An 11397-nucleotide genomic window follows, 5' to 3' on the forward strand; every position below is an offset into this window, starting at 1 on the left:
AACCACGTGCTGCGGTGGTTTCCATGAGTCATCCGGTGATTTCCCCTCACGAGCCCATGACGCTGTTGAGCCGACACTTGTACACCTTGTATTGTTTGATTCTATCAAGGAGGTTATACATAAGTCTAAGATCTGACCAGCGTTACTCAAGGGAAATTGTTCCAGGATACCATTGCTCCATAGAGTCCATATGACTCTTAACCTGGTATACAACCAACTGTATTTGCGAAGAAGACAGAAGAGACTCGAGATACCAGGCTATATATATGTGACTCTTTGTTAACTAGTCCACTGGTATTAGGGATTTGCAACACTTGTGATCCACGCTCTTGTCTTCAGTCAGAATGACCTATAACCACATGCAGTACAGTGCGTTCATGTGATAGTCTCGATCAGACTCCTTGGGTTGCTGAAAAAACGGTAATTTGCCAGAGGAGCTAGCCGGCTAGCTACAGAGTTATACATTTGCACCCATGCGATGGGAACGTAAATGTCCAAGCAGATGTTACATAGGAAAATCGTAACATTTGATCAATTTTGTCCATCTTTTCTCAAACACAAAAGCCATTTATGACATTGAATGTGATACATGGCGGCTGTACCCAGGTCGCAAACTGAGGGTTCAAACTGTACTCCTCGGCCAACCAACTCCTCTGGTGTGTTTCCAGTCCATTTGGCCAATTTCTACTATTTTTTCAGCGACATTGGGAGCCTGGTAGAGGCTACAAAAAAAACGCTACATTATTTTGTAAGTGTAATACTAGTAACCCTACAGCAAGAGGGTTGGAAATGACAAATAAAGAACATCACAACGGACAAAAATTCCAGCACCGCCCCAAGAAAGGGACACACTTAAAACATATTGAGATATCAAAGAAATCTCAGTGAGGGTGTTGCACCTGGCAGACCCGCTTGTTTGAATAGTAAGTAATAGAAGGGTCTTGTTTACTGCGCAGGTATTGAGGAACATTTCCTGTTGCAATCGGAAGGAAATGAACATACTAATTAGCAGAACTGCTACCTTTCATTACCGTTTTTCTCACCAAGTGTGATAGCATGGATTGACAAAGCACTGATTGTAGTTTGAATGGGCTGTGATGATGACAACGTAATGGCATCACCCGAGGTTTTGACCCAAATTGTTGTGTACGTGGTTGGTCTTGAAATGGGTTATACTTTGCATTGATTTCATCCACGACTTAGCTAAACGTGAATTAGATAGAGCTCGTTGATATTATTTGATTTAAAAAGACTGCCGCCCGGTACTGCCCTACAAGATCCTACAATGGCACCCTAGCAGACCAACCCATCCGCCCCTTTCATTTCCAACAGGGAAAGTACTATAAGTGCTTTACATGCTTTTGTGCCACATTTCATCATAGTATGAACTTCATAATTGATTAAAACCATTGATATAAATCTTCATCATTTGGGGCATGTAGGTAGCTTTGACAAAGATGTAAGACATTCTATGCAATCATTTCCAAACATAAATCATGCAAATGAGCAAGTAATTTGCATAAATCTAGTATTTCATGGAGGTATGAGGTCACTGAACTCTAGTTGATTATGTCTTGGCTTAGCTATGTACGATTTTGGTGTCCTATACTGTCATTGTTTTCAGTCCAGGATTGCCTAAAAACATGTCTAAATGACCTGATCTTACCTGTCTGATCTCCCTGGATAAACAAAGTGAAATGATCAAGTAACGATGACCTCAGCGAAAGGACAACCTGGTCGTTATGTCCACTTCTTTGGCAGTCCCATAAATCATCTTCCATCTTTCCCCAAGCAATAAGAATTCCGTCAGTAGCTGTCATCTGTCTACTGAGACAATTTTCTAGTACACAATACTGTATTTAGTTACATGTTGCCCAAACTGAGGACACAGAATAGTTGCATTTGAATGTACTGCTTACGTGGTGCAAGTCAGGGAACTGCCATCCAAGGGAGTGTTCAACTTTTCAAAAACAAACTTTGTTTTAGGTAACAGTATGTAGGTTTTTCCTCCATAAATAGCAAAAGCATTGATGTGATCACATGATATCTACATGTTCAGTTCATCTACATGTACATATAGCAAAAACATGGCATTCCTTCACAAGGGACAGGTAATAATTTATTTCTCATTTCATATGTGATCTTTACATAATTCAGCATGATGATAATAAGAGAGAAAAAAAGGTAACTCTCGTAAGCCTGCTAAGGAGGCTACACCACACCCTTTCAAAAGGCTACCATGAGCACATCTTTTGCTGTATTCCTGAGGAAGGTCTGTAGTCTGTACTTACACAGTATGGAAGGGAGACTAACATTACCTCCTATGCATAACTTTTGACACAAATCATGTGTAATGTGAGGGCAATATAAGTGGTAATTTTCTGCTAACCTCAAAGTATGTTTACATCTGATACCAATGTGCCTGGTTGTATACAACATTGTCTACATGGGGTTATGTAAACCTGAAGCAGGTTTGGGGCTATATATACCTGGAACACTGCCTAGAATCTTTATTTAACGTGCCCAGAAGGTAAACATATTGACTTTTCTGGTTGTCCTTTTCTGGAGTCCTTTTCTGGTAGAATGGAATAAAATCTCATAACTTTTAAACCTACCTTTTTTTCTAGTTGACTGGAATAAAATCAAGCTAGGGAAAGTTACTTGACATAAAGGGATCAAGCTACAAACTGCCCAAGAAGACCACAAGTGGACCAATAAAATGTTTAACTTGCATATTACACTATATCAATACGCCATTCATGTTCACATTCCTGTACTATACATGTATGTAGTTATAGACCTTAGACGAGTATCATTGTATTAATTGACTTATTACTGTTGCCTTACAATTGTACCATGTACAAATGTCGTGCAATAAAGTTCATTCATTCATTCAATCTGGTCTATTGGCCAGGTGGTCCTCATGTTGAAATGGTCACCTGTAGTCCCGTTTGATAACATCCTTAAATGTTCAATAGATCATTTTTACATTCTTGTCCCAGTAGCCAGTTCACTGTACAATAAATCCTTTGGAATCCTCCCATCTGGCATACGGCTGTAATATGCAAGTTAAATAAAATGTTTAACTTGCATATTACACTATGTCAATACGCCATTCATGTACACATTCCTGTACTATACATGTATGTAGTTATAGACCTTAGACGAGTATCATTGTATTAATTGACTTATTACTGTTGCCTTACAATTGTACCATGTACAAATGTCGTGCAATAAAGTTCATTCATTCATTCAATCTGGTCTATTGGCCAGGTGGTCCTCATGTTGAAATGGTCACCTGTACAGGTTTGACAGGATTATAACTTGTTCAATAGATCATTTTTACAAATGAGATGGTATTAAAGTGTTGAACAAACACAAATGGCTACTGAACATCTCCTTGTCTGCAGGAGACTTGTAACAGCGCCCCCTATAGAATGCCCACTGCAGTGCATGATACAAACACAGCTGGTCCAGAACTGTGGCAAACATGCTGCAGTTGATGGCAAATGTCACTTACCCAGTTTCAAATCACTTCCAATTCAAACACTTTCACAGAAAAAACTTACTTTCTAATGGCAAACAGTATCCTTATCAGTGCTTTGGCATGTTAAAGACAAACCACTTAAAATCACACCTCTCCTTCAATACCAGTTAGAATGCTGATGCAGATAACGTTACACGCACAAGAATTGCAAAGTGATGCCAGTGTAGTCACAAGGTGAGACACCAACTAGTGATGCCTAAATTTCATCAAACCCAATATGGGCTTCTGTTTCTGCAATATTCATTCTCAATTATTAATTTGGCCTACAATTACATGTACAAGACAATATGATGTCATCTGATACACAGCTAGGTTAAAGCAAATCACCATTGACGTAAGCTCCATTGTACACGGCGACTTATATATGACAATAATGTACTTTGAAATGTTTTCCCAAACACTCTGAGGGAGAAACAACAGTTTTGACCAGTTACAGACAACAAAAGTTAGGTTAACAGGCAGTTGATGCCTGACTGTAATCAAGATATGGCTCACTCGTAGAAAGCTCCAATAAAAATCAGACTTTCCTCATCTCTCTGGCTCATATTTGTGTGCGATGCTGTGAAATGGAACATCGTATGAACACCATAGACCAGTGCATTGTCACACTAGTTGTAGTTGTAAGTCATAATCATTACCATTCTTTCCTGTCCCTGTTAACAGAAGCAGCAGGTGATTTCTATAGTGCAAGGCTACCTTTATGGAGGTTAAGTACTCAATTTCATTTTCACTGACTACACATGCTTTTTTTGGAGCTGGATTTCAGACTTAAGTAGTTGGGCAATACAATCTGAGAAAACCCCAGAAAAATGTCTTGCCTGTCCTTTGGCATATAGGTGTCCATTCATACTTTCATTCATTCATGCTTTACCAGATCTACAGTTCACTTGTGCACAGTTTTAAAAGATAATCGTTAAGAATTAGCACTGCCTATATTATGAAGGTTGTGATCAGCCTAAAAGTGCAATCTTCTACATTTTGTATTTGATTCAACTTAAGTTCAAACCATTTTTGCAGTTAAAGCTGAAATAGTCATTAAGACAATTTGGGACAAAACTTGCCATGTGGAATTTGAACATCCCAAGCCAAAATGAAAGAATTATTGTAAATCTATGGTACACACACAGGAGAGGGGATTACTGTAAAAACCCTCCATCCTACACCAGGACAAGTCACAGTCAGGCAGCCATCAATTGTTGAGGTTCCGCTCTCTCCTGACCACGCCCAGGAAGGAGCGAACCTCGTCCCAGTCCATGTACGCCGTCTGGACATGGCGTCCGCCCTGGAAGCCGCGCCGGCCGTGCACTAGGCGCCAGTTGTCAAACACCACCATCTCACCTGGGGAAGTATGACACATTAACATAAGATACTGTGCAGTATTTCACATGATGATTTTATGAAGTAGTGCATAGTTTGGCTCTACCAAACATGCTCAGCAAATGCCATCCACAGATCCCAAGTTGAATGCAGTATAGATACTTTATACAAGTACAAGCTACCCATGAAGCACTTACCAGCGTTGAGTTTGGTGAGGATACAGTTGTCTGGGTGGTATAGAACGTCGTCCCACGCCCTCATGGCCCTGTAGAATGGCTGCACCCGCTCCACTGGGACGTCCATGAGAGCAGAGCGCAGCTGGTTGGCATAGCAAATACGAACTACCTCTCCTTCAGAGTTCAAACTAAGGGAGACAACAGGTCAATGTCAGTCACAGTTATCAAAGAATGGAAATTGATGCATAAGGGACTAGTAGACATTTCTTCAATTTAATCTATTAATATATATAAGTGCCATGCATACTAAGTTATAAGTAACCATAACTTTTATCATATTACACAAAAAATATTAGCTACCTGATAATAGGACGTGTTTTCTCCAAATCATAGCGAATGTAATCTTTGCCGTGCATGGCAAAAGAGACTGGGGTGGTTGTCAAAGCGTGGAAGGCTTCAGGATCTTTTTCCTTCAGCTGATAGGCAGCATGGTACCCATCAATCAGCTCATTTTCTCCTCCCTCTTCAGCCTCCTGGACACAGTGAAGCAGCAAAATCTGAAAGAGAGAAAGACATTGTCAACTTTTCTTAATGTAATACTGAATAGTCACATAAATCATGAACAAAACAGACAAACTTCCTTTAGGTCCCTGTCACAGTATCAATGAGCTTCAGCTGTATTTGTTGATTGCCAGAAGGTTGCACGACTTTGAAATCCACAAAATTTGAAGGTCATATATATTTTTCAGCTGGAAATCTAACCTTAGGCTATCATATCTAAGAGGGCTTACTGACCTGCTAACATAGGCCAATCCCTAAAAATTGAGCAATGATCAAGGGAAGACAGGACGTATACTGCTGAAAATTTCACTTAGAACTCACAGACTTGTTGGACGATCGATTTTCGTACTGTGTGACAGTAGCTTTGTTATGATACTACCGGTACTCATCTTTAACGCTCCCACCTATTACCACTTTGTGCTACTGCTGATTACTGGCAATGCTAGTTATGGCCAGATGCAATGTTCCCACTCTAATAGTATAAATTTTAAGGAATCAAAAGATGTGATTATGTCAGAAGACAGAACAACGTACCCCTGCTGGTGATGAGTACTGCGGCATGTCTGTGTGGCAGTGGAGACGCTGGCCTGTAAATGCCAGGTTACTGGTGTTTGGTTTGGAGTAGACGGAGCTTTCATGCAGACTGAAACATAGGGAATTGTGAGGGTAAACAGTGCAGCAGTTATGCATGACATATTAAACATTTTACAGTCAAATACAGATTTCTATATCTGTCCCATTTGTAAGAATAGATTATCAGAACAACACCTCAGCTGCTTTACACCTCAAATGGTCCTCCGACAACAGAGCTAGACAGTATCCAATGCATAAGCTTGGGTTTTGTCAATCATACATATGTACACAGAGCAAAGACCTTCACCATACCCATAATGAGTAGGTCGCAGATAGGCAATCCTTTCTGCCAGCCTCTGTTGCTGCCCAACCTTACAGGGAACGTTTCTTGTGAGTGCCAGGCCCACAGTGTCGATGGTGTTGAAGAAGTCGTACAGGGCCATCTCATCCGTCATCAGAGCATCAAACTCCACAGGCTGCAGCTTTTCCAACTGTTCTGAGCCCCACAGCTGCAGCTGGAAAGGGATACAAGGTGTTCTTTGTTAGTCTCAGCTGCAAAGAAATACACGGTGCTCTTTTAAAGCTGGAAAGGAATAGATGGTGATCTTAAACGTGAAAGATTCATTTTTCCGTCAACTTAGCATTATCAACTAGATCTCATACTAACAAAAACATTCTCAATTTTTATGTTCTTCAACACTAGTTAAAAGTATTTCCCAAAGCCCTGTATTGATTGATCTGGATCATCTGATTAATTGTATATTCTAATCTAAAAGAGGAATACGTGCACCTCAATTTCCTGACACAATCATGATGTTGAATGCTGCATGCAGTATACACACGGCTACAGTCTACGCTCACGTGTACCTTTCTGCGTTTGGCCTCCCTCCTCTGGTCCCGTGCCTCCTGGGTAAAGCTCCTGTCCTGCAGCCACTGCCAGTCAAACTCACTCCTGTGTCCGTCCGGCCACTCAAGCTGGATGCTTTTGCCATCTTCATAAAAAACACACAGTTTATCATTTTCTGCACATCGCCAAGTCTCCATAAAATCCCATTATAAATGTACATGTACAGTCAAACCTGTATTAGGGGCCACCTCTACAGAGGGGCCACCTGTCCATAGTGGCCACTTTTTGTCAGTCCCTTGGGTATTTTATCTACAAGTTACCACCTCTATACAGAGGCCACCTGTCTATAGTGGCCAAATTTGTCCGGTCCCTTGAGTGGCCGCTATAGACAGGTTTGACTGTAATAGTATTCTAAAGAAAGACAGAACAATGTAGATGGCTGATGTACAGTACCATAAACCATGAAGAATACCAACATTGTTTCTCTTCAAACTGAACCTGGGTTTCATCTCAGAACTTCTCACAATGAAGCCCTAATGCCAAATTTGTGTTTGATCAAAAGGTTGTCAACTGGATGCTAGGGAAGAATAATCTAGTTAGTCTCAGACTCACCCACAACTTCTGCTGTGACCGGTGCAATAGACGGGTCGATATCCTTGATCATCACACGGCGGAAACCAGTCATGGCACTGTGACAATCTGGACACTGTAAGGTGGTGACAGACGCATTTACATCTAATAGGTAGGGTACAGTAGGTTCAAGGAAGGTGTGCTGTTGGCATAATGAACTATCCAACCATACATGTCATAAAGATTGAATTCCATGAAGACCATAGCTTCAAACCTCCAACTCTGTAATGTTGTTGGAATGGTTTACAGTTATTCAGATGGAGGTCCTGTGTTTAAGCCACACTTATGCATGGTGTGAGAAATACTATGACTAGTATGAGTAATATGGAAATGATTGCATACATCTTCATGCACAAAGTCAAGAAAGACAACAACAAAATTGTTGAAGTGATTGCTGGTGTAAAACACTGACCTGACAGTTGTCTCTCAGCCACACATAGGGGAAGCTGCTCACCCCTCCACTGGACCATTCCACTTCTACTACCCCATCTGAATCCAGCCGTACCTTTTCATGTCAACAAACATAGGAATCATATAATGCATTTTCTTCCAGATGGGTTTTCTAGGATAGAGCATCTTTTTTCAATATAATAGTCGAACTAATCAGAACTGCCATATTAATTGTTATACCTACACGACTTTCCTCCCTTAACTCAGGTGTAAATGAGTATCTAACTGAAGCTAGTGGCAGTGGCAGGCCTTTGTGGCCGAGACAGGCCTTAGGGGCATGTTCGGGCATGACGCACCCGCCATGACACGAGTCGGGGGTAGGAGGAACCCCTTGCATCCTTGGTCGGAAGGATACTCCAAACAACAAAGCTGCATCTGCTGGAGCCGCCTCACACGTTGCATACAGTTGCCCCTGTGAGACTTAGTGCTCCAATAGACGAGAGGGTGGAGAAAGAATTGCACACCCCTCCTTCACCATAAAAAGTCATGTGCAGGTCAGGCAAACAGGCAAATGCCTGTCTGCCTCCTCATCTGTCAAATCGACAGGAGAATAAAAAAAAATATAAAAAAACTTATAAGTTATAGGGCACTCCAGTTTTTTTCACATACAATGTACAAGCATACATCAGTGATTGCAAAAGTTCAACTCCTTATCATTATACATCACTTTGAATCAAAGTCTTTGATCATACAGGAAATAATAAATAATATAGCTTGCCTGGTAACCATTCTCAATGGCAGGCTTAGAGGTGTTTTACTGGCCCAAGTTCTACTACCAGTAAGCATTGGTCTTTTTCTGTCAGCTTGTATTTTCAGCTGGCCTGTCTAATAGTTTGGGAGCAAAGTACAATATGATTAAAACCAACCCTGTAAAGATGCTGTTATGGTCTGGTATGGGCACCAGACTAAAAACGATGGCTTCCAGTGCCCACGTTGCCACATTACCTTTTCAATAGCTGAGGCAGTCCTGACACTTTCAGCAGCTGGTGTAGAGAACCACCTGTGCGAGGGTGGGGACACCTCAGCCTTCCTCCCAGTACATCTCATGGAGGATGCCATCCGGGACACATTGAATGACAGGGCTCTTCCACAGCTAAGGGACTTCATGCTTGTGGTGGACAGGAGTTTAGTCACCTGCCCTGACGTGATGATTCTGGCTACTCCTCTTGTCAACAGAGCCATGTTTGGTGCTAGTGTATCCCCCTATTAGTTTTCAACTGTGCTATTAAAGAAATATATAAAATATATGAATCAATCAAATGTACAAAGTCAAGAATTAAAGTCAAATGTAGAAATAACCCACTGCAATCATGTGACGCTGGTCATCTTTGCCATGTAGTAATTGCTCAAGCAACTGGAAAGGATCTGGGAAACTGGTAAATTTATGTCATTGCCAACTTTTATTTCACAATGCCAGAAGAGATTGAAATTTGAATTTGTCTAAGTTGCACCTTCTTGACTGGAATGATTTATGCTTTCCAAGCAAAGGTTTGCTCTAGATCCAGCTGTTTTTGACATGTTTTCAAGCGTTTGGCTAGTGGACAATGAACACCGGAGTTGAACCTTTGCTTGGAGACTTAATGATTTACTTTTGAGGGATTAAAGGTCATCCATGATTGCCTTCATGCCCTACATTCTATAACCTACTAAAGTAACTGTTATGTGTGCAACCAAACAATCAAGATCAATGTGAAGATCAATTGTGGAAACAGATACCCTGGGCTAAAATCAAATTGAGTAAATGGTCATCAAAATAGAAGAGAAACTGTGTCTTCTGAGGGCCAGGGCTATCAACAGTTACTTGGATGACATTCTTGAAGATGACCATCACGGAATGAGGACAACATCTACCTTGGGTCCTCGACTGACAGTTCAATTTCGAGGTCACTTTGCCCCACGCCCAAGATGTGTGGTATCAAAGAGATATGACGTAAAATGGGGGAGGGGAGGGGGCCCGGGTGACACTGTGTGCATATAACATGTAATTTAGTACACAGTTGTGCAAACTTTCTTTAAGGAAGCAGTTGGACCGAACCCTTTGGGCCTTGAGCAGGGGAGGATCAAGGAGTAGGGGACACCTGATAATCACCTGATCAGTTCTAAAGCAACATCTAGTTTGAACTTCCCACCGGTCCACAAATAAGATTTTTTGGTCGATCGCTAATAGCCTATGGTCAGCAAAACAGTCTGGAAACGGATGGTCAACATGCAACAGAAACAAGCTTTCTGTCCTAAATGGACAACAAATGCATACAAATAGACATGCATTTGTGTTCTCATCTTACCTTTACGTTACGACATACAGACGTCAACAAAACTGCACCATCGCCTTGCGCTGTGCCCTGCAGGACGGAACGTGACGTTTCAGGTCACTCGGCTAAAGAAGACCAGACCACTAATAAGAGGGGGTCACTGGTAGTGGAAAAAATCACATTACGGATAGCAATCATTATATCTCATTTAATAACCGATAGAAAAATGATTTTTATTGTTATTGTAATAATATCGTAATATATCAAAGGCACTATAACAGAGAATAAATTTATTCTCACAGGCCTTAATGGTTTGCTCCAGTGCTGGGACGTACTGTAACGGCGACGTCTAGCGATTGATAATAGTAACGTTGATGTAGTAAGTCTACTACTCTCCAAGCATAGCGTTTGGGGGAAGATAATACCCTGGAAACCATGCCTAGCTACGTCGACATTTATGATTCCTCCCCGGAGTGCTTATCGAGGGTTGGCTGCTGAAGAGATTCTCTGCCGACCCTGGCTAAAAGTCTGGTTTCCTGGGTAGGAAGATAATCACCTTCTTATCATTTTCTCTGTCCGCACCGTTCATCCAGCCTGGGGTTGTCATCAGCGACACAGAACAGGTGGACAATCGCGTATAGAGATGACATTGAAAAAGAAGAAAAAGTTAAAAAATATATTGCATGACTTGCATTATATGCAGGTCAGAAAACTTGAGTAAAAAATACTATTATCCCGCCTTTCCCTCAGATATAGTCTCAGCCTACCAGTTTCAATGGATATTGTGCAAATTTTCCGCGGCACTTTGAGAGACAATTAGATTTAAAAAAAGTTTTCTGAAGAAGTAGATACTTTCATAGCGTGACGATGAACGTTTTACCGTACATCGACTATAAAAAAATATGACAGAAAAAATATGCGACAGGAAGGTCTCCACTGATACCGTTACTGATAATTGTGGGGGCTATTGTTGTTTCTAAGATATAGGGTCAGCTGGGGCACACGGAAGACCCAATGTAGTATGTACATACATTGTATTTAGAC

General features: G+C 41.2%; 1 protein-coding gene across 3 annotated transcripts; it reads right to left on the minus strand.

The window, feature by feature from the left end:
- Positions 1-2097: 2097 nt before the first annotated feature.
- On the minus strand, positions 2098-10515 carry LOC118414311 (gamma-butyrobetaine dioxygenase-like). 3 transcript variants are annotated; one of them, XR_004830932.1, is made up of 11 exons: positions 10387-10515; positions 9047-9323; positions 8064-8156; positions 7634-7727; positions 7042-7166; positions 6487-6689; positions 6136-6244; positions 5401-5597; positions 5062-5228; positions 3299-4885; positions 2098-2939 (listed from the first exon to the last, which is right to left on the minus strand). XR_004830932.1 is itself a non-coding variant. In XM_035818279.1 (10 exons), exons 2-10 carry the CDS (start codon positions 9281-9283, stop codon positions 4737-4739), a joined length of 1374 nt encoding a protein of 457 aa, XP_035674172.1. In that variant the 5' UTR covers positions 9284-9323; positions 10387-10515; the 3' UTR covers positions 3257-4736. The 3 variants fall into 3 exon arrangements, 2 of the variants coding, with proteins under 2 accessions (XP_035674172.1, XP_035674173.1); XM_035818279.1 differs by lacking the exon at positions 2098-2939 and having other exon boundaries at positions 3257-4885; XM_035818280.1 differs by lacking the exon at positions 2098-2939 and having other exon boundaries at positions 3257-4885; positions 9047-9318; positions 10387-10492.
- Between the last annotated feature and the right edge of the window lie 882 nt (positions 10516-11397).

Source organism: Branchiostoma floridae, chromosome 4 (assembly GCF_000003815.2).
Source record: "Branchiostoma floridae strain S238N-H82 chromosome 4, Bfl_VNyyK, whole genome shotgun sequence".
Lineage (NCBI taxonomy): Eukaryota > Metazoa > Chordata > Leptocardii > Amphioxiformes > Branchiostomatidae > Branchiostoma > Branchiostoma floridae.